At 45.0% G+C, this 25,608-nt stretch overlaps 1 protein-coding gene across 1 annotated transcript; it reads left to right on the top strand.

Moving 5' to 3' along the window:
* Window positions 1–21,388: 21,388 nt before the first annotated feature.
* hpxb (hemopexin b) lies at window positions 21,389–24,657 on the top strand. Its single transcript, XM_035149987.2, has 10 exons — window positions 21,389–21,495; window positions 21,989–22,014; window positions 22,131–22,217; window positions 22,322–22,479; window positions 22,568–22,721; window positions 22,981–23,193; window positions 23,286–23,378; window positions 23,855–23,985; window positions 24,064–24,211; window positions 24,290–24,657. Exons 1-10 carry the CDS (start codon window positions 21,431–21,433, stop codon window positions 24,514–24,516), a joined length of 1,302 nt encoding a protein of 433 aa, XP_035005878.1. The 5' UTR covers window positions 21,389–21,430; the 3' UTR covers window positions 24,517–24,657.
* Window positions 24,658–25,608: the final 951 nt, after the last annotated feature.

The following is a 25,608-nucleotide window of genomic DNA, read 5'->3' on the forward strand; positions in this document are numbered from 1 at the left end:
ATGTACTGACTCTGGAGACAGGGAGGCAAGCAGCAGGGCGGTGTGGTCACCAGACCACCACACGTTTGGTCATGACGATGAGGGTAAAAGCCTTTGCTGCGTTGGTTTATATGATTATACAACATACATTTCTCTTATGTGTTATGCATCTGCTTCACAAACATACTGAGGCGACATGAAACATACACTGGAGGGAAATAACAGAGAAAAGTTTCTGCTGATCATTCAGAGGCTGAGATGAACACAAACACACACACAGGCACGGTCAATGCTGCCGCTGCTAATTAGCCGGCAGATAAGTTTGTAAATTAAGGCATAAAATATGAAAATTAGCTTCTTTTGTTGGAAAAAAGGCTTCTTTTAGTTATTTTAGGTGATATATCCCTTTAAAAAATATACCAGTTGAAGAACATGAGTGTAGTCTGGGATAAGACTGGTTCCTGTAATCATTGAGAACCAGCAGACACACAGGAAGGAAGGACATCACTGATTTATGGTTATGATTATTCTTCCTAGTGCTTATATCACCAATCCAGCTGAGGCCTAATATTGCAGAGTTTCAGAGGTAATAAGATGAATATTTGAAGCCGGATTTTTCAAATACAAGGATACAACTTTAATTCCAGGCTACAGAAAAAAGTCGAGATCTTTAAAGACATGAAAATATAATAATTTTAAAGAAGATGTCAGGAAGTGTTGCAACGTCTGTAATGAAGTTATTTCTCTAATCAGCCGGCGCCCAGGAGACGCGGCAGCTGTCTGAGCAACAAGGGAACACCTTGAACTCAGGTGACATATTCCCACCTGTCACCTATCACACACCGCAGACACACAGACATACAACATTCCCAGGGAGCAGTGGGATGGAGCTGTGAAATGGGAAGGATTAGTCACTTTGTCAGGAGATGTATGAGGCGTCTCTCAGGTGGATGGCGAGCCACAGGGGGCATCTGTGCGAGAGGGGAGAGGCGAGAGAGGAAACCAGGGACCTGAGAGAGAAGACGGTGGAGACAAATGAAAGTGAGCAAAAATGAAGACGGAGAGAGGGGAAGTGCAGTTTGCACAGGCACAAAAAGGAGTGAGTGGAAGTTGTGGCGACTGATCATTTAGCCCCAGAAAAACAGAATGCGATGACAGTGATGTAAGTGGGCTCTTCTCACATTTGCATCATCACGGTGACACAGACTCACGCACAGGGAAACACTCTGGGACGAGTGTGTGAACGCCAACTTGTCCATGTGTTGTGTTGTGTCTTTTCTTCCAGGGTAACGAAAGAGGCAGTGGCCCGGACCCTGTGTGTGTGTGTGTGTGTGTGTGTGTGTGTGTGTGTGTGTGTGTGTGTGGGGGGGGGTGTTGGTTCAGCCCTGAACAGGAGGTGTGGGATCCAGAAAGCTGGGGGTCCCATGTGAGAATGTGGCCATCGTCAGCGATGCTGTGGCAGGCCTCGGCACCATCTGTGCTCCCAGCAGGACGCCCAGCGCGCTCTCCGCCACCCAGACACATATGGACACACAAAGGTGCTCTCTCTCTCTCTCTCTCTCTCTCTCTCTCTCTCTCTCTCTCTCTCTCTCTCTCTCTCTCTCTCCTGGGAGCAGGAAGAAACACACTCGGGAGTGAGCAGTGAGATGATAGGAATGATGATAGCGTCTTGTCGATGATGCTGACATAAGTGTGATGACTTCAGAGAGCAAGAGGAGGCAATATTAGTTATAGCTCACAACCCAGCTGTGTTCTCACACAAGAAACAAAAAACTCTTCTTTATTCTTTGGGTCAAATAAGAAGAGAAAAGATGAGAGAGTCAGAGTCTTATTTGATCATATGATGTATAATCGATATACAGTATTAGGGTTAGGGGTTGATGGAGATTCTTCATCCAGATGAATCCCGTCCTCGTCTCCCTCCCATCCTGTTCAGCACAGACCTACATTTTCTGTTTCCACAGCCTCCCTCATCCCTTCCTCCTGCCGTCTGACCCCCTCCTTGGCCCCCAACGCCCCTCTGAAGCTGCACCTGCCTCATTTACTTTGTTGGTGAGCTACCTTCAGCTGCCCCACACCTCCTACTTCCTATACCTACAGCCCCCTGGCCCTCTGCCCCCTGTCTCTCTCGCTCCCTTTGGTCCCACACCTCCCCCAAGTGGCCCCTGTCCCTGCGTCCATGGCCTCCAGCTGGCTGATGAGTTCATTAGGCCCAGAGCTCTGCCAAGGAGCGTGGCGCTGTTTGGGCCAAACCGGGAGGCCATCGGGGGGCCCCTGGTGGCCATTGGGCACAGGCCACGGTCATTGGAGGTGGGACAGAAAAGTCCCAGAATGTCCCACATGTCGATATTTGCACTCGGTGTCCATCGGTGTAATTTCGTACATTAGCAATCTGGTTCGAAGTGTCTTTCTCTCACTGAAACTTCAGCGGGAAGAGCGCGGGGCATTGTGGTTTGAAGAGATCCACATAAACAATGAGGGAAACAGATTTCTAATAATCCCCACAGGTCGCAGTGACATCTGGCCTCACACTTGAGCGTTGGCTCAATTAATTCGGAAAACACAAAACAAAAAGCGCCGGGGGCAAAGATCTGGAGGACTTAACAAGCTGCTCTGTATGTGTCCATCAGTGTGTGTGTGTGTGTGTGTTGATTGTGGCATTTGATCAAGTCAACTGCATGTGAATTTTGTTCAAATTAGTCGAGGTAAGCAGTTGCTTCACAGAGAAATTAATAATTCTCTAAATCCAAGTCAGTGTAAAAATCTGCCGTTAAAACACCAGAGCAGTATTTTACCTGCAGTTTCATCTTGAGTTCTTGTTTCCTCCACTCGCACCTTTTCCCTCCTCCGTCCTCCGCTTCCTTCCTCTTGGTGGTGGGTCAGCTGGGGTCGGGGCCTCAGTGGCTGGGCTCAGGTGTAGCCTCAGCTGGGCTGGATGGGGGAGGAGAGGAGAGGAGAGGTGATGAAGAGGAAGAGGAAGAGGAGACGATGATAGCTCTGTCCCACAGGCGATCTAAGCCAGAGTCTGTCAAAAAAAAAAAAAAAAGGAAGCAAACTCATGCATTCACGCATGTAAAAAAAAAAAAAAAAAGACAACAGCTTTGTTCCTCACCCCTCTTTTCCACACCACCCCCATCTTCTCTCTTTCTCTCTCACTCTTTCTCTCCTGGGAGAGGCCTGGCCGGGCTTGGCCTGAACGCCATCTGCTGCATAATGTAACGGGATGGAACTCCAAATCCTTCATTTCCACTCACTGCCTGTCATGTGTGTGTGCATGCATGTGTGTGTGTGTGTATAGTTGCATATGCTCACATACAGGGAAAGGGTGTGAATGTTTGCGTGTGATGTTTTTACAGATGTTGTGACGTTAGTTCGTTCTCAATGATGTTGAGTTATGATGAAATAAAAGGTGATGACATACATGTGTGTGCGTTTGTTTTGAACACGTAGGTCCAGTCGTCCAGAGGAAAAAGAGAAACTCCTCCTCAGAGACGACATCACGGCCGAGTTGTTGATTCATTCTCTGACGTCACAATAAACCCGTCTTTAACCACAAACTCTGGAGGAACATTAACTCCACGTGGAGCTCAGAGTGGCAGCTCACCAGGGAGGTCGAACATTCGGTTTCCGTGTGCAAGTTAACCAAAAAAGTGCACGCACACAGAGTTGTGTTTAAGCACCCCACCCCTCTCTGCAGCGCTGGTAACCCGGAGGTGCAAAGAGTTGTCCCTCCAGGTCCCCATGGGGCCACTGTGAATCGGGGGGCCATCTGTTTTCTGGTAATAAGCTTTCTCTTCATTCACCCTTTCCCTCTCTTTCCCTCTCCTCCACCTCTTCTGTATCACAGGTTTGATTCTACCTCAGTTTCAGGAGGTTTTCTCTCTGTCTTCATGCACAAAGACATAAAACGATGGAGAGAGTGGTGGAGGAAACATTTCACTAAAAGAACAAATAAATAGATGACTAACGGCATCAGAAGAGCTCGTACCTCCGTCGGGGCCCAACAGGCCTCTTATCAAGCTGCACCACATTTCACACACTCATAGATACCAGTCCTCTTAATGGGCCGGATTTTATTCACTGGGAAACTAGAGAAAATGTTGAAAAATCTGAAAAAAGTGAAAACCAACTCTAGCTTTAAAGTATTAAAGGTAAAGTACTTACAGAGTGTAGCCCATTGTTTTGTTTAGTACAAGAATAAAACAGACTGTCAGACTTAGTAAAGTACAGATAATTTAAAAATGTACTGAAGTACTGTAGAGTATAAACTGGATTTAGTCACATGACACCACTGGAGGACATGGAGCTCTGGTTGCTTGTGGACACAAACACTGGCTTGAATGTTGAAATATCACAGTGTGAACTCTAAACCCCGACCGGCTCCATGGCTGCTGACATAAAGTAAATGTGACACATCCTTCCCCACACAAACCCATACACCCCCTCCAGCTGCTGGCAGCCACTAAAGTCTGCATTACATTTTCTTTGTTGCATTGTTTCTATCCATCCATCTATCTATCTATCTATCCATCCATCTATCTATCTATCTATCTATCCATCTATCTATCTATCTATCTACCCATCCACCCTCTACCTGCCTACCTACCATCATTTTATTTTATTTTATATTCCACTGATTTACAATTCGCCTCAGAAAGCCAAAGTAAAACTCACTTCACTCCACCCCCCCCCCCCGCTGCCGGAGCCGCATCACCTCGGCGGCAAGTTGCTGGCGAGCGATTTGCCTGATTGTCTAAGTTTCGATTTGGAGAAACATTTGGTATTAGGTGGCACTGGATTGATCAGAATAGTTGCCATGGCTACGGTGCGACGTGATGGGGAGCGGCTCTTGAGTCTGAATGGAGCGCTGTCCAAGGTCCTGGTGTAAAAGTGCACGGCTCCTTTGCTTTCACAAGTTCCCCCGCGCGCTGTGTGGAGCCGTGATGAGGACGAACAGAAAAGCCAACGTGTTTCCAGCTGTGTGTCTGCTCCTGCATGTGTGTACTGATTCAACCCGCACGCCACACAACACACACCGTTATGTTTCATTACAGGCTGTGCATGACAACATCAATATGTCATCTGATATTGTTCATTATCCAGGCTACTGCATTATCCGATTTATGCCTTTCTATGGCAGGTTTCAATACGGCCCAGTGTTATATCATGATTATGAGCGGTATGGGCGCTGAGATGCTGTCTGCATCTCATTGAGGCAGATGAAGAGGATCAATATACCAGAGGGGGCTGAATTGAGGGGCTCTGCATGTGTAGGAGACAGTGTGTGTACTTGTACTCATATCTTTGTGAGGACCACAGACCTGACAGAGGGAGCACATGTTAACCCCCCCTCACTTTTTCAAAGGGCTGTTTGAGGGTTAAGACTAAGGAATTAGATTTGGGTTATATGGTAAAGGTTTGGTGTTTAGTTGTGATAGTTCAGGTAATGTCTGAGCTACTGGTTACGGTTAATGGGAAGATGTGGATTGTGGTTCGGCTGTGGTTAGGGTTAGTCATGAATTGGTCATGGTTAATAAACAGGGTCATTGATTAACAAACTATTCGATAAGTTGAAATTAGGCCGTCAGTTTAAGTCATTGTCCTTGTCCCCGGCCTCCTGGATCATGATTACATGGGATAAATATGAATTCTATTGCAGTACTTTTTGTAGTTTTTCCTATGAACACTGATTGAGAACAGCCTGGTTTGTATTGCTGGACATTTTCCAGGATTTATACACGAAAATTGGACGTGTTTACTTATGGGGACAAAAAGAGAAAGTCCCCTTGATATAAATCATTGTATTAATCAGTCAAGATTGAGTTTAGATTAAGGGCAAAGGAAGTAGTAGTTGTGGTTGAGTAGGTCTCCTAAAATGAATGTAAGTCATGGAGACGCATCTGTGTGTGTGTGTGTGTGTGTGTGTGTGTGTGTGTGTGTGTGTGTGTAGACAGCCTTGAGAGATCACATCTGTTTTCGGCTTCAAACAGTGGCTCTCTCTCTCTGTCCTCACACACACACACACACACACACACACACACACACAGCTGTTTTTGCTGCGTGCAGAGGCTCAAAGTGGACGTTTCTGTCTGAAGCAACGTTCAGGTGTAGCTACAATAAAAACACGAGGTTCATCCGCCTGCGGCTGCGTCTTTCTCTCCCTCGTGTTGGTTGCAAACTTCACGAAGCCACATCTCCTCAGAGAGCAGGCAGGCTCACAGGCAGGAGTCGGGCTCGCTCTCATTTAAGTGCAGATTTACAAGCTGTTTGCAAAGAGCCTTTTCGGGATGTGTTGTGCCGAGGTGGCGGGAAGAAGCCGTGCGAATACATCTGTTGTTTCATCCTAAGTGAAGCAAACAAGCTGTCAGGCTTTCTGTGTTATGAAATTGAAAAATCTGAGCCGTCTAATCGCTCAGGTGCTTTGTTGGTTTCCTTCTTGTTGGCAGGATATTTTTATTACCTTTATGCACACACACACTCTCTCACACACACACACACACACACACAGACACACACAACACTGTTACCTCACAGTTACACTAATTTAATGCACCATTCCCCCTATTAATCTCACATTCTGTCCACATTTTTATTGTTGCTTTAAATGAAGGGGCTGCCACATGCTCCGCTCCAAACAAAAGGGAGGTTAGATTTATTCTTCATTTGGGCCAATGTGGGTGGGTGGTGGAGGAGGAGGGTTGTGTGTGTGTGTGTGTGTGTGTGTGTGTGTGTTGGGGGTTCATGCACGGGCACAACCCGGCCCCTAAAGGAAGGCCCCCGCTGCCAGCTGCCAGCCATAATTAAGCAGCCCTGCCGTGTCTATCACTGATTATGTTTGACCTGGCTAATAAGGCAAGTGTGTGCCACCTACGTGTGGCAGGGGAGCGCCGCGGCCTCCATCACAGCTTCCACCGTCCTCGTTCAGATAAGATTATTAATGTGATTTATCGCCGATGACAATAAATGTGCGTGTTGCTCAAACAGTTGATACAGCTGTGCTCAGTGGGAGGTGGGACGGTGAGGATGTAGAAGTTCTTGTTGATTGTGAGCGACTGGCAGGAGTTCAAGAGGAGGCCCAAGCCCTGTGGATTCACACAGGCGAGCATTACACGTGTTACCGATCATAACAGCCATGTCCGGAGCTACAGCCGAGAATTAACATCTGTTGGGCTGATTTTAAAGTCCCAATAACTTTAAAGTCTGAACTTTTAAAATAAATCTAAGGGGCCAAATTCCAATTTTTCTCCACCAGACTTTAAATAAAGATGGCTGACACCTTTTCCACTTCCTCTCACTATCCAGAACTGAGGCTGAAACATCACGAACGTCGACCTTCTTGCGGATTTGGATCCAGAAGGGAGCCTGGTATCAGGGTAAATACAAGATAAGGTCACAGACACACAAAAGTAATTGTTAGGATACATTTATTGTTGTTGTTAGTGGAGTATTAAAGTCCTTTTCCATGACGTGTCTGAATAACCTCTGCACGTTGGCCTTAAAGAAAGCTCGTCCTCACAGGGTGAGTGTCCTCAGAGGTTGTGTATCAATTTCCTCCTGTTTATTTTGTGTCTGGATGCCACAAAGCCAAGAAACTGTCAGAAAGGACAACACGAATTATTTCAAGTGATACGTCCGCAGACCGCTGCATAGATGCCCTTTAGGAGTTGTCAGTTTGATATCTCACCCAGTCGTGCACACACACAATACATGCACAGCGTCCAGAGTGCGGCTCGGCAAGAAATTCCTCATATAAGAGGACAATTAGAGTGTCTCATTTTCTCCTAATATCAATCACTCGGCTCATGAATAAAGACAATTAGGTCCTCACAATTCCATACAATTGCATCTGCCCTTTGAGCTCCCCCCTCTGATTTGGGAGCGACGCCTCTTGGGTATCTGGCGCTCTCATCGCCGCGACTCAGTGTGAGCCAGTGCACTCAATAACAAGAGACACAACAGAGGAGGCCTGGTTTCAGACTGGATCAGATCCTGCGGACGCGTGTCACTCTTCATTAGGAAGGCGGGGTAGCAGGGGACGCCCTTAAGGTGAGGATGGCCACAGAGTGAAGGCGGCGAGGGAGGGAGGGGCGGAGTGGCAGCTGTGGAACAATGACAGAATCTGTGTCCAACGCCCCCTCAGGCCAAACACCAGCTCCTCTCCACCCTGAACTGATCTCTCGCCTCTAGACCCAGCGAGGAGGGAGGGAGGGAGGGGAGGGGGGAGGAGACAGAAATAGACCAGTCACACTCAGTGGACTTTCTATCCAGACGTTCTGAACACCAGACCTGGGCTGACATTGATGGAACACATCACATCAATGTGTCTAATGTCATATTCATAGAACTGTGATTGGTTTACCTCGGGCATGGGTGGTTCCTCTTGCAGCACAGCAGTCTGGATAATGTCAGGTATTAATCTTTCATAGCCTCCATTAAATTAAGCACTTTGATTCACTTATTATTAATTTACACTGATTGCTGCAATGTTGCCGTACATGCAGGCGAGGGCACTTACTAAAGGATATCCCTCCCTGGGGTTGACATTTAGGAGGACTGATCTTTTCACACGTAGGAGTAAACATTTCTTAGCGGAATAATTCGCACAAACAGCTGCAAGTTGGTGTTTTCTATACTTTTCATAGATCACATGATCCTCTGCTGGCTTCTGACCTTATTGAATAATCCTAAAATGAATTTACAAGGCTGGAGCTGCAGCTAATCTGTATTTGCACGGTTTGGTCCATAAAATGTCAGAAAATTGTAAAAGAAAAGAAAAAGCCACATGACCAACAAGGCAAAACCCCAAAGATACACAATTTGCTATCACACAAGACAAAGATGATCACAACATTTTTTAAATCCACTGATCATTAGAGCTCCTCCAAACCTAAGAGAAGGCTCAGCCACAAATAGCAATTAACTCAATCGATCAATCAATTCATTTTCTACAGCTCATATTCACAGATCACGATTTGCCTCATAGGACTTCACAAGGTGCAACAATTCACGAGAGCATTCGCATCACACATACAGCGTCTCCGGAGAATGTGTGGAGTCAGATTCACATTTAAAAGTATTTAAATCAAGTCAACACACGTCGGTTCTCCTCTAATCATGTTTTAATCCTCCTGAGAAGAACCTGAAAGTCCTTCAGTGACAGTAACAGGTCCTGGATGAGTCTCTGTTGATCTATCCAACAACCTACATGTAGCTCACCACCTATTTGATGCACAGGAGGGGAAACACCTTGACTGGCTCAGGTAAGTGTAAATTAATGTGTGGGTCCACGTGCAAACACAAACACACACACACACAAATGAAGATGAGAGTCGGGTGTGTATGTTTATGCATGCGTGTGTGTGTGTGTGCATGTATGTGTGCACCCACCAGTGTAATGTGATAAGCTCCAGCAAAGCACATACCTGATGCCATTAAATGCAATTTCCCCTGTGTGTCCGCCGAGCCATTTGTCAGCTGCTAACACTGCACGCTTTATTAAAAACCTCATCCGCTTCAATTAACTGCGCCCGCAAAGCAGTTTAACTCCGCTCTAATCCTGTCAAGATGTTTAAACAGGCCTCGACTACAGTAGGTACATCATTTCAAATCCTGTCAGTGAGTTTTTCACACCGTTTCCATTCTTTAAGCCCCTTCGCTCATCACTTAAAACCTGGTTCAGCTCAGGAGGGAGCAGGTTTGATGGGAGTGTGCAGATTTCTTTTTTCCAGAGTCGCAGGTTTGGCCTCCACAGTGACGGAGAAAGTTATTGGCCGTCATACTGGTGCAGAAATAAGTAGTTTTCAGACATGCAGACTGGAAAATTGAGTCCGGACATTTTCCAGAGATTGCTTTTCGCATATAAAGCAGGAGATTGTCCGAGTCAGACTTGTTTACAACAGGAACCAGTCGGGAGCCTCCAGGTGAGGGAGGTTCCTGGGTAGAGCAGCAGGAGGAAGGTCAGATGTTTAAATTCAGGCCCTTATCGTCAAAAGCTCTCGAATCTCATCGCCTTCCCAAGTTGACGTCTTCTTTGACGTCTTCTACGTGTACGGCTCCTTTTTCCATCCTGACATATTTGTATTTGTTTTGTTCGTTTCCGAGTTGAATGACATGTTTGCTGGAAATGGCTTCGAGGTACATTTCCTCCTCATCCTCATCTTCATTTAAATCTTAAACTTCTTATTCTACGCTCGTCTATACAAGTCTGAAGAGCTGCTTCTTACCAGGATACTACTCACTGCCACTCTCTCTTGCACACACACACACACACACACACACAAACACACACAGTCATGCCAGCGAGGAGGTGATGTTCGCATGGCGCTGTCACCAGGGGATCCTATGTGGGTTTGCAGGAAAGGGAGAGGTGTAAATTGGGTGATCGCTGGGTGCAAAGACTTGTGAGTGAAGGCTTGGTTCTCTTCCTCTTGATGCTTTGTCACTCACACACACACCCTGAGCAATACAGGTGGTGGGTGAGGTGAAGATGGGGAGGGGGGGGGAGTTGTCTGTTCTGTTTTGTGTTTGCATCAGGATGCTGAGGGTCCATTTTGTCTTTCACGGCTGCTTCTTCTTTAACCCGTCCCTCCTCTCCTGGTTTGATGCGCCGCTGGATGTTACTCCCAGTCCAGGAGATAGACGGGACTTTAGATTGTGATGGTGTTGACAACGAGTAAACAGGCTTATCCCATAATTTCTCTTCTATCAACTTGACGCTGATGAAATTTGAAAGTGTAATCAGCAAAACGAAAGCTAAAGGCGAGCAGGTGGGACTTGCCTTTGATCATAACGGAGACCAATTGCAATTAGACCCAAACTGGCTTGACGGCAGTATCAGGGGGCCGCTCACAGATTATGTATTTTTAATCAGAGTTGTTAGCATCTGTGATGGATGCCCATTTTACTCAGACCAGCCTCTGACGGCATACGTCATGTTTGCTCGCCGTGAATCATCGCCACATGTGCGCCGTCCATTAACTGCACCAGGAGCTGCACATTCCCACCGTGTCAATCACGAGATATAAACATGTTGAGTTTGTACGTATCGTTTCACCACAATGTGAAGTGAGGGGCCGTCTGGCTTCCAGAAAATAAAAGGTTGCCAGGTTTACTGTTGCAAATAAAACATACAGAATGTAAAAGTCCAAAGTCTGATATCGAGGTTGAGGATGATGAGAACGAGGATGAAGCTTCACACAGTGTTTATTTTGTGCACTTGTTAAAACATACTTTATGTTAAGCATAAAGAAAATAGCATTTTTGGATGCGTTTTACAAATAATACCAAGAAAATATCCTCATTAAAGCTCAAACTATTACAGTTAACGCAAATTCCATATTTACCAAGCCTGTGTTTGTCGGTCTGTGTGTGTGTGTGTGTGTGGCCCCTAACTCGACCGTGTGCTAACCCCACACAGCTGCACAGTCCCCTTGAGGGTTTGTCGCACAGGCAACAGAGGCCGGGCGGAGGAGGGATGGGCACGGACTGAACACTCTCATTTCCATGCCACGCTGTTCTGGCAGAGACCTCGTACACTGCTGCTGATCTGCGTCTCCGGTGCTGTTGCTCAATCTTCTTAGGCCTGTCAGTTAGCGTTTCCATCACACGAGTCTCTGGGCGCGGAGCCGACTCTGTACATGCATGTACACTGGGAGACGGAGAGAGTTTTCAAATTGAATATTTTCTTGTTTCCACTGCAGATGTTTGGGATTTAAATTGATTGAAATGTTCTTTTTATGTGTTTTAGCCGCATTATTCGGCCATTTGCCGTTTTTCAGACTGCATCTCGCCGACAAAACACAGTAATGGAGAAACCGAGGAGTCTCAGGTTCCTCAAATATCCCTGTCAATCAAACGCCGTTTCCTCTGAGTGCGTTTTCTATCTGTCAAGGGTCATAGAGAGTGAGGATGAGACCCATTCCCTCCCTCCCTCCCCGTGGTCCTCCATCTCCTCCACCTCCATCCCTCCCTCCTCTCCCCGCTCCTTAGAGGTGTATCTCTACCTTGTGCATCACGTCTGGGCATGACCTGTTGCTAGGTAACCCTGGGTCACAGCTGCACACTATGGCAGACCCTTTTTTTTATTTATCAGTGAGTTATGTGGGAGACGGGGGCTGTAATTTATTAGTTTGATATTGGGCAGGCAGCGCAAGTTTGGGATTGTAAAAAGAAGAGATGGCCTATAGCTCATCAAAATGCTTATTCCGATCCCCGGGCCTCGGCTCCGCTGAAGAGATTCACAACAGAGGGGATCACAACATTATAAATTCATCCGCTTTTTACTAAGAAAATCAAGCATCTCCAACAACAAAGCCAATGGTAATGCACTTTCCATGCTGGTAATTGAACAGATGTGGTCAGACCTGAGAGGAGCAAGCAAAAAGGATTCATCTCCGTACAGTATGTGACTGATTCATGTCCAAAAAATGAAGTGGCTGCAGATAAATAGCGTTATGCAGCTTTGTAGTCACGACAGATTAACCTCCTGCGATACGTTTATGCAACACTTGCATCAGACGGATTGAATGGAAAAGAGAGAAATATATAATAACACAGCAACAACAAGGAAAATGTGAAATAAAAGCAGGATATGATAAAAGTCTGGGGCCTCATTTATAACCGATGACGAGTTTTGGATGTTTAAAATGAGAATAAGCAACACGACAAAGTTCCCATTCTGACTTTAAATCTGACCACTTTCTTATTTTGTCTTTCTTCACCTCCACCTCAGTCACAAGAAGAAGAGTCGCCCTTCTTCTCGCTTGAAGCCGTGATTCACCACCAGAAAGTGTGGAGCTGCAGGGTCACTGGAGTGTGGGTGTAGAGGACGGGAGGCGGCGCTCAGGTCCACATCGATCGGGTTTATTAATCTGATCAGTATTTGACGTACGACATTTTCTGCTTTTGTGATAATGTCATACATTAAGTTAAGTACGGTGCAAAACCTGCGATAAACATGTGGTGGCGCTAGAGAGTAGCGGGGTATGTTTTATTTGTCATTTGAGCAAAAATGTAGGAAAAAACATCAGATTTTTGTCTTTTTTTTAAATGTCTCACACAATTTCAGTACTTTTATCATTAATTATGGTTATTGACTGACAAAACCTTCTCTTAGGTTGTACAGAGTTTAGAGATATGAAGGATTTAAAGATTCTCCAAGAAATGACATGTGAATTAAGCCAAAATACCAATTCAGGCACAAAGGGTTAATAAGAAGTTTCCTAAATGTTTCTAACATGTAGGTCTATTTGTAAAATAAGACATTTTTTAAATACATTTTAATTTCTTGGAGGAAGATATCAATACCAGGCAGGAATTTGAAAGGTGGCATGACAGTTTAGTGCCACTAAAAATAAGAATTTGCGCTTTATTTAAGCTTTCCTTAAAATATCTAGTTATTCCAAAGTTTTCTTGCTAATTTTAAAGGTGGTACTTCCTCATTATATATGAAAGTTTAGCAGTTTTTCCTCATTTCCTTCAGAGCAACAACCTCCCATCTTCCTCTGAGCCCAGACGAGAGCTCACCACCACATCCCAGCTCTTAGCCACAACACTTTTGTAAAATTCCTCTCCCTAATGTGCGTGTGATGAATATTTTTCAGATGCTTCCTCTAGGCCATATCTGATCAAAACAAATGCACCTGCACTTTTCTCTCCCCCCCCTTCTTGCAACTGCAACTCCCCCAGGACGGGTAAAAATTGACTCCCTGGCTTCCTCCACCAGGCAATTACGTGCCATCTGTTCCCGTCTTGGTTGTTCCAGCTCGTTTTGTTTCTGCGATTGTTCGTCTAATATCATCGGCCTGAAAGTGTTAGAGAGGATGGGGCGGGGGTGAGAGCAGAGGGGGACACCAAAATGAGGAGTGGCATGAGGAGGAATTAATCGAATCTAACGGTAGAACTGGATCTTCCCCTCTGAAAGGAGAGAGTCCCACCAGAATGGGGACCATTAGCATATTCATCACCTAATATTGCTTGCTGTATGCAAAGTGGGAGAGAAGAGCACAATATGACTTTCTTGACCACCTCTGATTGCATCTGTGAGAGCGAGCAGACTTTATTTTTAATTGTTTGTTTGCACCTGATTCCCTGTGATGTTTCCATTTGTTTAGGAGCTTTAATAATAACCCATTAACTTCCTTGTCTTACGATATATATACATACAGTACATGTGTGGTTCTCGTGCTGCCATGCTGAATCACGTTATTGTTCTGTTACAGTAACTATTGGGCCTATTACTCTCTGCCACACACACGGGCTCGGAGCGGCGTGCAGATTTAATTGTGGTGATGTTGCAGGGGCGAGGCGAGCAGCTGGATCTGGGAGTTTTAACAGTGATATCAATAACGGAGCGCCACCTTAGGCCCATATAATTTCCCATCTCTCCTGACAGAGCGGAAGATAGAAATAATCAGTCACAACACCAGAGCCGGCCGGGCCTGTAGGACCCTGTGTGACATGCAGCAACACTGATGGCTCAAGACCCGTCTGTGTCCAGGGGGCAACGCTGCATTTGGGCGTGTGATAATTGGTGGGACGAAGTTGGATCTTAAGACAAGAGAAATATCGGTGACACTGCTTCATCTAAAAAGCCTGAAAGTTAAAATCTGAGGAGGCTCGGAAACAGTCTGATAACAGAGGATACAAATAAAAAAAGGAGATAAATGTACTTTCCTCTTGTGCTTAAAGGGGAAAGAAGCCACCATTTCTACATAGAAAGAACATTACACTGATAATTATACTGAAAATGCTCTTTTCAACGTCATTATTTTTCCGTGTCACATCTCAAACCTCCACCAAAGGAAAAAGAAAGATTTCTTTTTATATAACAAAGTCAGGGACATAGAGTGAATGTTGCCGTGAAAGCTGCACATCACATATACCCGGTGTTTCTTCTTCTTCATAGCTTCCACCAGTGAGGTTGAAATTACACGTTCGAACATATGAAGGTAAAATAAACGTGTGATTCTCTAATTGGGAGCGAACCTTGCTCAGTGCGTTGTGAGTGTCCTGTGCAGACCTGCAACAGATTGCACACGGATTCCTCTGAAATAAAGCGACGTGAACACACTCAGCCATCTGCAGAACAGTGACGTGTGGGAAATTAACCTTAATTTAACTCAATGCATTTGATGCGTCTCTTCATTTCGCTCCAGGTTCTATTTTAAGATTCAGGCCTGGACATAAATAAAGAAGATGAATACGATAACATTAAGGATTAAAATCCCTCAGTATCCCTGTACTTTGTTTCTATGTAGTAAGTTAGTTAGATGGATTGTCGTTATATATATATATATATATTTACTACAGTATAAGATGTATTCTCTTATTTTAAGAACATTTAATTTGAAAGACTGTTGAGGTCCTCTTCATTTTGATGCTTTGTATTTACTGACATCTAGTGGCGAAACATTGTAACGTCATGATTAGAAAAACAAACTTTATAATTTTAATTAACAGGCTGAATTAGTAATATTGTTCTGTACAAAATATGAATTAAATAATAAATCTGTCATTTTACACATCAGAGGTATTATCAGTGCACATTCACACGCACAGCAGCTCAATTTAAACTGTGAATATTTTACTGGAAATTAGTTGTTTTAGAAATAACTAATAAGATATATTTATATTCACACATATACTGTATACACACACACACACACTTTTTATTCTTATCTTATTTTATTATTTCTTATTCTATTTTTATTCTGTATTTCTTTTACTAAGAACATGTTAATATATAAACATCCCTTAATTGTTAATCTTATTTATCTTTTCCCTCTTTTTAATCTCTTTGGTTTTTCTGCACAGAAACAGAAACCGAGCCCTTCACACGTTTCACTGCAGGTTTTACCTTGAATCTCTGAGCAGCTGACAAATAAAAGACCTTGAATATTTTCAACGTTCTTCCACAAGGACTTGGGGAAAACAGGTTTATGATTTTTCAGTGACCTCAAAAGAATAAACTTGCAAAATGTGTGGATGTTAATGTACATGTGCAGTAGACATCAACTAAAGCAACACTATTCATCTTTAGCTATTGTTTGTAACAGGGAATTAAACCGACCTACATATTTAATCAATATACGTGTACAGGGAAAAATGGATTTGTAAACCTGCACAACAACCTGCGAGGAAAGCAATGACAGAAAGAGGGAGGGGAGAACGGAGGGATGGGGGAGTGACAGACAGAGGTGGTGGGAGGAAGAACGACAGGTCGGGGGGGACAGAAGAGAGAGAGAGAGCAGCGGAGGAAGAAGCACGCACCTTGAGTTCAGGTAGGACAGTCCCTTCTTTAAAATTTGAAATACAATATCTCATAATGCTCTGATACAATCTCACATTTCTGATGAAAATGATGGATCCTTAAAGCTAAAGTTTAAAAATGACTAAAAGGTTTTCTAGAGATTTGCTGTTTACAGATTTCTTTTTGCAGCCGAGTGCGGTGGTTTCATTTCAAAGTTCAAAGAGCTCTCTACCTGTGATGTTCCAGCTCTGTTACTTGTGCTGAATGTCTCCATTGTTCAGCTCAGAAACGCTGGAATGCTCCTGGACATCCTGCATAATCCTCTCAATTATGAATGCTATCATTTATTCTAAGGTCCCAGCACCTCAGCAAAGGCCGACCGGTAACTTAGCAACTTGTGCCTCTCATTCAACATTAAAGTGGGGGAACACGAGACGGCCCAGAGGCCTCGGACAGTGACCGGGATTTGTTTCTGAGACGTAGCCGACATTCGCCCTCATTCCGACCAACAGGTCGATGCCTCACCTCCACCTGAGCATCGCCTCCATCCATCTCCAACTTTCTCCTGTTGTTGAGCTGTTTTTTAAACTTTAAAACTGTCCTGAATTACAACAAATGTCACAAGAATGATAACATCTTTCTCAAACATGGGAACAAGATTCTGTCCATTCACTGACACTCTGAGGGGCCATGTTTCCAGAGGGACCTAATTGTGACCCAGGTAAACTGACACCTCTCCACGTTGTCCTTGTTGTTTAGCTCCAGGGGGAATAAACGGCTCTTCACCTCCAGGCCCACACCGATAACATACAGTACGACCACAATTGTCGCCTCAGAATATGATCCATTTTAAAGGGCGGGTGGAGAACAGCCAGACGTGACCCCTGTCCTGGCAGCCGCTCACATACCTGGTGCCGGTGATGAAAGACGCAGCTCAGTTTCAATGCCCTGAGCAGAGAAGCTCTCCTGTTTCCACCGACAGGGACAATGGGCGTCTGTGCTGCATTTGGAAGCAACTATCTGGGACTTTTAGGGTTCAAAGATGTGGAGGTAACGACACAACTTAGCCTTGATGTCGTAAATATCTATAAATACTGATGAATTCATATAATTCTGACTCTTCCCCATCCATTTGAGGACGTTGTTGTTACAGAGATCAGTCTGAATACAACACTGACCTGGGGACAGTGGTTACCTGAGAGCACTTAGGAGTCTGGTGAGAAACTGAATATTGTGCAGGTGAGATAAAGTTGCAATGAAAGGGAACCGTGTGTGTCCCAGTTTTAAAACAGCGACACAAATGTTCACTGGGTTTATGTGTCACACACAAAGAGTTGGATTACAAAACATTACAAGGTGGCGATCATGGCGAGGACTGAGATTCAGGACCCAAGTGTCCTTTTCCCCAAAGCTACAAAACAAATGTTGTAACACTGAACCTTTCATTCGGGTTCTGATGGGTTCTTTTGCATTTCCTCTCTTTCCAGACAAAAGCAACAGAACCCCATTAGAGGCAGCAGGACTTTTCAGAGCACGATGTTGATGCGGTCTCATTCAGAGAGAAGACCCCTCCCTGGGTTCTCAGCCCTGCTCACACAAACCACTCCACAGCGCAGAGATGCGACCTCCCCACCTCCCCCATCTTTCACCCCACGGCAGTCGGTCTTCTCCCCCGTGTCTCTTACTTCACCACCTCCCTGGGTGACTCAGGCGCTCTCCAACCTGGAGCAAGGAGAGAAAGAACTGCAGGGCCTCCGGGAGCGACAGCAGGCCGAGGTGGAGGAGGTGAACCGCCAGTTGGACAATGCGGCGATTGAGGCTCAGAGGGAGGAGGGGCGTCTTCTTGAGAAGATCGAGCAGGACCACAGAGAAGCCCAGCGGCATCTCAGTCAGGTGAAGAGGGAGAATGCTGCAGCCGTGCGGGTCGTGCAGTCACTTGTTGACCAGCAGTTTAGAAAGATGGGACAACTGAAGGAACAGATCCACAGATGGGGAAGTTCTGCTGCTGGATCCAACAAGAGTCAGCTGCAGAGAGGCGTGGCAGAGGTCACCCAGCCGTGGGAAATCTCTCTGACACTGAAAAGAGTCAGTTTCCTACCAAGTCCTGAGTCCAAGACCCTGAGCTTAGGGGAAGTTGTTGTTTGTGAACAAGGCATGACGTATCCCATCGGTGTCTGTGGAGTCCAGGGACAGAAGTGTGCCCTGCACTCAGGGGACACGGCCTTTTTAAACCTTACCCCTCTGGAAATCCGAAAGGAGCCACAACCACCCAGAGGTGGACAGAGGTCCAGTCCAGATGGGACAAAAATACGCGTTGTCCGGAAACTACACTCATCAAGCTCCACAGAGAATGAGGATGAGCTGAAGTCGCCCGTTCTAAGACACCGAGGAGTGTCGGAGTCGTCTCAAGATGAAGACCTGGAGTCCGTGGGCTCAGACATACAGGGGCAGGATTTCTTCCTCTCCATCCCACCAGTGTCCAGTCAAGGAGAATCTGAAGGTGATGAATCTGATGGCAGACACAGTGGAACACAGAGGTGCTCCTCACTGAAGGGGAGGAGGAAACAAAAGACCCTGGTCTCATGTGAGGAACCGTCCTGTTCTCCTGAAGGAACCGATGACAGACGCTGTGATGTGGCAACATCTCCAAAGCAGAGAAGGAAAGTTTCACTCTCCACTCACAGTCTCGTAGATCTCTCCACCGGACGTCGTCCTCGGTCTCTAAAAGCCAAGATCTCCAGTGAATCATCAGTGGATGTGGGAAGCCCTCCATCACCAGTGGACAGTGAGGATTCCAGTTACACATATACTGTGAATACACCTGTTAATGGATCTCTGAAGCAGCAGCAGAGCCGCTCGATGTCCACTGCTGATCTCTCTGGTAAACTACGCCCTTTGTTCAACAAGAGTGACAGCAGAGGATTCAGGAAGGTGAACAGAATGCGACTCGCCTCTGAACCTTCAGCTCGTGAAGGAGTCCGAGGAAACGCCACAGAATCTGAGAGGAACAACATCAGCTCTGATAAACAACAGCTGAGATCCCAGGCTCGTGTTCCACAGGGTTCAGGTTTAACCCGTGTGAGCAGATCTCTGTCTATGTCGGCTATTGAAGGGGATGAATTACAAGTTAAGGAATCACAACCACACAACAAAGAGAAGGAGAAAGTGGTGCCAGCTTTGAGGGACCTGGAGGAGGAGGGCGGCTCGACTGCTCTGGACTCAGCTTATCTGGTCAAACAGTTTGGAAAACAAGGATCCGGCCGCACTGACTTCAACCTGCCGAGCGGCGTCCATGCATCGGCCAAAGGGCAGCTGTTTGTGGTGGACTGTGGAAACGCCCGCATCCAGGTGACTGACCTCCAGAAGAATGTGGTGCAGCAGGTGTCTCCTTCAGGATCAGAACGATCTTCTCGTATCTGTAACTACTTTGACGTGGCTGTGAACTCAAAGGGCCTCATCGCTCTGACCTGCGCTGCTGAACGGGCTGTGCTGGTGTTCAGCCGTCACGGACGCCTCCTGCAAACGTTCGGAGGCACAACGATTGGTTCCACCAACGAAGAGCTGGACGCTCCCCGAGGCGTGACAGTCAACCGTCAAGATGAGTTCATCGTGGCTGACATAAAGCGCGGGACTTTAACTGCCCTCAAACTGGAGGCCAAAACCGGGTCCAGGCTAGAACGCACAGTGGTGACCGGGTACCACCGACCCTACCTGGTGGCGGCCTGTCTCTCCACCGGGCTCATGGCAGTGTCAGAGCGAGGCAACGAGAGTGGACGCGTCCCGTGCATTCGAGTCCTGGAGCCTGGATGGAAGACTATCCGAATCCTGGGCGTGTGCTCTGGCCTGGGGCCCGTCCTCACCTGCCCCTGGGGCCTCTGCATCGACGGCGAGGGGGACGTCCTGGTGGCAGATTGGGGAAAGCAGCACCACCGAGTCCTTTACTACCCGTCTAAGGGTTTGGGCTGGCCTCTGGTGAGCGAGCACCTGAGCAGTCCGAGGGGTCTGGCTCTGCTGCCTGACGGACACGTGGTGGTGTCGGACAGTATGAACCACTGCGTCAAGATCTACCGCTACAAATAAACCACAGAGGAAGACAGAGAGAGATGTGGATGGATCTCAGACTAATCACTAACAAGAGAGGGATTATATTTGTATCAGAAATGTATGATGTGATTTTCTTTGAGTTGAATTTACAGCCTCTACCTCTTACATGTTATAATCTGAGATTTATAGAGATACTGGGTCATGATTTTATTCATTATGATAATCAAGCGTAGAAGCACAAATTGTTTTCTTACACCTATTCAGCACAGAAACAATACAAGTAGTAGATAAATAATACTATTGCATGTTTTTAAATTGACCCTGAGTGTTTCCAACATTTGGTGAATCCTGATTCTTTGTACCTGATTGATAGTTGATTGTTTAGTGAATCACGCTCATGTTGCAAAAGATTGAATTAATCAGTAATCGAGACAAATGTGAGAACTTTGTATAACCTGCAAATCAAACTTTTCAGTTGACTGTGGGAGGAGCTGAAGGATTTTTGACTGTTTCTCTGAGTAAAAAGAATTAAACTTTGTTATGTTTAATCCAATTTTGCACGATTTTGTTTTTACTGGCTACTGATACTTGGCAAATAGAAAGTTAAATTCTGAAATTATTGTAAATACAAAACTATAATGTGTTAAATAGTATTAATCTAAACTGATAAGTGGTTTAACAAGTACAAATTCTAAATATCTATTACATCTATATTGAAAAGACTTTTTAGAAGTTGTATCTGTTATTGACACATTACCACACAATCTCAAAGGTTATGTGCATGAGCTTTTGGATATTTGTCCAAAAAAACATGTTAGACACAAATAAATGATAAATTCATTTGAAATATACAGATTTCCTGAAGCATTAATATTTAACATTAAATACAGATACCAACATTATTCTATAGCTGCACATGAAATTTCCACTTTTATAAAATAAAGAAATCATCAAATGGGTAAATTGGAACGAACGATTCTGAATCATCATGAAATCCCCTGTTTTTGCAACAACACAATTCCCGGCAGCCCCATCATCATCTACGCAAACAAACACACACGGAGTTACCTAACATGTTCACACACACACTTCAGTATAAAAGTGCAGATCCAGCTGCTGCACAGCTACTCGTCCACAGTGACTCATCAGGACCACAGCATGAACCTGTTCACCAGATTTCTGCTTCTGGGTTTGGCACTAGCCTCCGTGAGTGGAGCACCAGCGTGAGTATTAATCATCTTACTTGAATTAATTATCACTCACGATATGTCATTTAGACTGGAAGGCTGTGACACAATTTCTCATTGGATTTAGTTTCACATTTTTAAGTTTCTCACATATTTTCCTGTTCTGTAAAACAGCAACAAACACACGTATAAATAAAGGGATAGAAAAACAAATGGGTTTATGAACATACATGTTAATAAGGAGATGTTTTTTAAAGATATAATCTTTTTGGTGGATTAGGGTTAGGGTTAACCTGCTGCTCTCTTATCAGTTTGAAACCAGTGCAGAATGTAAAGTAAAGTTGCAAGTCACTGACCAGTAGTTTGAAGAACTCTGTTTGCTGGTTCAAAGTTCAATCTGTGGATCAGTTGAACAAACACAAGAGAAGCTGTGTTGTCATGTTTCCTGAATCACTGGTTGTTCCCCTGTTCTCTGACTGGAGGATTTTGGAAAATGAAAAGTAACTCTGATCTTTTTGCTCCTTCACAGGCCTCCACACGATCCAGCCGCTGACGGTGGGTTTTTAAATGATCATATATCTCTGCAACAAGCCTCACACGTTTAGAAAAAACATAATTTCATGAGCATTAGTGGTTATTTAAGTTGTATTATTTCTAATTGTGGAATAAAGATGGAGCTGCTGTTCCAGACCGGTGTGAAGGGATCGAGTTTGATGCCATCACTCCTGACGAGAAAGGAAGCCATTTCTTCTTTAAAGGTGAATCTTAAATTAAGCTTGAACCCCCTCAGTTTATCAGCCTCTTTATCAAAGAACCTTTTTGTAATGTTTATAAAAAGTATAACAATAGAAGGTTCTCTCAGGCGCCCACCTGTGGAAGGGTTTCCGTGCTCCAGCTCAGCTCTCCAGCGAGTTGTTCAAGGAGCTGGACGACGTCCATCACATCGGCCATGTAGACGCTGCGTTCCGCATGCACAACACAAAGAACCCAGAGGAACATGATCACATCTATTTCTTCCTGGTACGACCCTCAGATGAATTTAGTGCAAGTCTGTTAAAGAAAAACAAAGATCAGATGGAGAGACAGATGTTTCTTTTCTAACCTCCAGGATGACAAAGTGTTCAGCTACTACAACCACACTCTGGTGGAGGGTTATCCGAAGGCGATCCAGGAGGACTTCCCAGGAGTCCCCTCTCACCTGGATGCTGCTGCGGAGTGTCCGACCGGAGAGTGCATGGCGGACTCAGTTCTGTTCTTCAAGGGTGTGTTTGCATTCAGATTCATTATTATATGGCAGAGAAATCTCAGTGTTTGAGAAAGAGAACACACCTAAAGGTCGAAGGATTTAATGTCCCGAACATTTCCATGTTTGAAAGGTTTAAATCGGTTGAAGTCTGCAGAAGATGTTGCTGAACGAAGCCCAACATCATCAAATATTATCAAATCCAATGTGTTCTAATTACAGTAGATGAATGACCGAGTGGTGGAGATGATTGAAAGCCTCTCTCTCTCTCCTCACAGGACACGATGTGCACGTGTACGACATTGCCACGAAGACGGTGAAGACCAAGACGTGGTCCCATCTGCCCGTCTGCACCTCGGCTTTACGCTGGCTGGAGCACTACTACTGTTTCAATGGGCACAACTTCACCAGGTTCGACCCGGTGACTGGAGTGGTGAGAGGCTTGTACCCCAAAGACGCCCGCAGTTACTTCATGAAGTGTGACAACTTCGGTGAGTCAGGGAAAGATGTCTGGTTCAAATCCTACATCATTTAGATTCAAGTATTTACTTTATAAATGTGTCCTCTCTGTTTTTCACTGCAGGACACGGAGGAGATTACAAAATCCCTAAATGCAGTGAGATCAAATTAGACGCCATCACCACTGACGTCACGGGGAAAACATATTTGTTTGCAGGTATGATTCACGTAAGCAGCATTTTTAGTAACTTTAGGAAAAGGAAATCGTGAAAACGACACTGGAAATGTTTCCAGGGGACCGAAAAGAGTGATGGACCTGGCTGCTACTAGTCGGTGGTGATGGAACAGCTGTTTCTCAGTGTATTTCTGCTAAGCTAAGCTAAGCAACTGCTGACTGTTCTTACCATAGACACTGTGTGAAAGCAGCTTGTACAAACAGGAGCCAGAAGGTGATTGTTTCCATGGACTAAAAATAAAGATGGACGATGTGTCTCCACTTCCTCCAACAAACAGGAAATGAAATCAAGCCGACACCCACCACAAACCACGCCCATGTAGACCACGCCCGTTTAGACACGCCCATGTACATTTTTTTTAACTTTATTGTCCAAATTTTACAAAACAAAAGTGGGAGATGCAGAGCTTTATTTTGAAAATAAACTTTATTCTCCACATTGTCCCCACTGTGCTCAGGCCCAATCTACATGCGTCTGGACACTCGCCGTGACGGGCTTCACGCCTTCCCCATCACCAGGTCGTGGAGCCAGGTGGCCAACGGGGTGGACGCCGTCTTCTCTTACACTGACAAATTCTACATGATTAAGGTAGATCTTCAGGTGGCCGTCACGTCCTCGTGCTGTCTTCAGAAAGGTGTTGAATGTCCTTTTTGGTTCCCCCTGCAGGACGAGGAGGTTTACATCTATAAAGCAGGAGCTCACTACACCCTGGTTGAAGGCTACCCCAAATCCCTGAAGGAGGAGCTGGGCATCGAAGGACGCGTGGACGCTGCTTTCGTCTGTCCCGACGACCAGAAGGTCCACATCATCCAAGGTAAAATAAATTCAACTGTAAATAAGTTCGATGTTTGCCTGCATGTGATCAACAAACATCTCATTTTCCTTTCAACAGGACGAGTGATGCATGACATCGACCTCACCGCCACGCCCAGGGTGGTGACCGAAACATTCCCCTTGCCTTTATCCGACTTGGATGCTGGTTTGTGTGGTCCAAACGGAGTTGATGTTTTCAAGGGCTCCCAGTATTACCACTATGACAGCCCCATGTTACTGGCTATGGGCAGAATGGCTCCTGTGGCTGAGGATATCACCACAGAGATGATGGGGTGTCAGTCATAGGAGGCAGGGATCTTACCAAACAAAACAGGGAGACAGTGTTTGCATCAAATGCTGACGTCTACACCATCATCATCAAAATCTGAGGCATGGAATCATCTCGCTTCTTCACTGGAAGGTTTGACGAATAAAATGTGGAAAGAATCTGAATCTGTCAGTTGTAGTTATTATAAACTTTATTTAACACCTTTAAACACACAGTAACAAGGTGCTTTACACATTAAAGAGGAAAAACTGAAGCCAAACAATAGTTAACATTTAAAAAGAAATCAAGAAACAATTAAAAGCGTTTCTAAAATTTACTGGAAGCATTTATTTCTGGTTTGTTACTTTAACTCATTGAAAACCGAACAAAGACCCCAGGGAGGTTCACAAAATAATTCCAGAGTTTGGCCACTAGAGGGCCTACTGCTCAAATGAATGTGATAAGGGCCGAATCAGATTCCCTGTAAAACCAAGACGAGCTCTGTAACAAGATGAATTATCATTTCTAAATGAGCAGGCAACAGAACGATCAGTCATTAATTAAAAATGTATAAAAGCACGTGCACACATCTGCATATATAATTAATGTGTTGAAATCCAAGTTGGTATTTTGCATTTAATACACGATGCAAAGGAACCTGCCTTAAACTAGCTGCAATGCAAGTTTCATGCAAGTGTGGATGCAAGCACTTTATTTCCTGCAAGAAAAAGGTTTAATAAACATAAAAGGCTTCGTGGAAATGGAGTAATATTCCACAGCTGAGCCACAACAGAGTCACAGACACGTTTCCTGCCAATAAAAACCAAGCGTTCATCACAAAATACATCTAAACACGTCCATGTTCCCTCTGGATGAATCAGAGTGTTACTGGGAGCTCGTGTCTTCATTCAGGTTCAATTTCCTGCTCATTTATGGATCTTGATGTAAAACAATCACACATATTTATACAATTTAAATCTATGAGGTTGTATATTTTGATGTGAATTACAATAATACTCCTAATCTGGCCTTGGTGCCGGTTGCTTTACTGAGTGAGTCCTGGTCCCTCTCAGCAGTATAATATACAGTACTTATACAAGCCGTCACGTTGGACCATACAGACACGTACG

This window comes from Hippoglossus stenolepis, chromosome 24 (genome assembly GCF_022539355.2).
Source record: "Hippoglossus stenolepis isolate QCI-W04-F060 chromosome 24, HSTE1.2, whole genome shotgun sequence".
NCBI classification, from domain to species: domain Eukaryota; kingdom Metazoa; phylum Chordata; class Actinopteri; order Pleuronectiformes; family Pleuronectidae; genus Hippoglossus; species Hippoglossus stenolepis.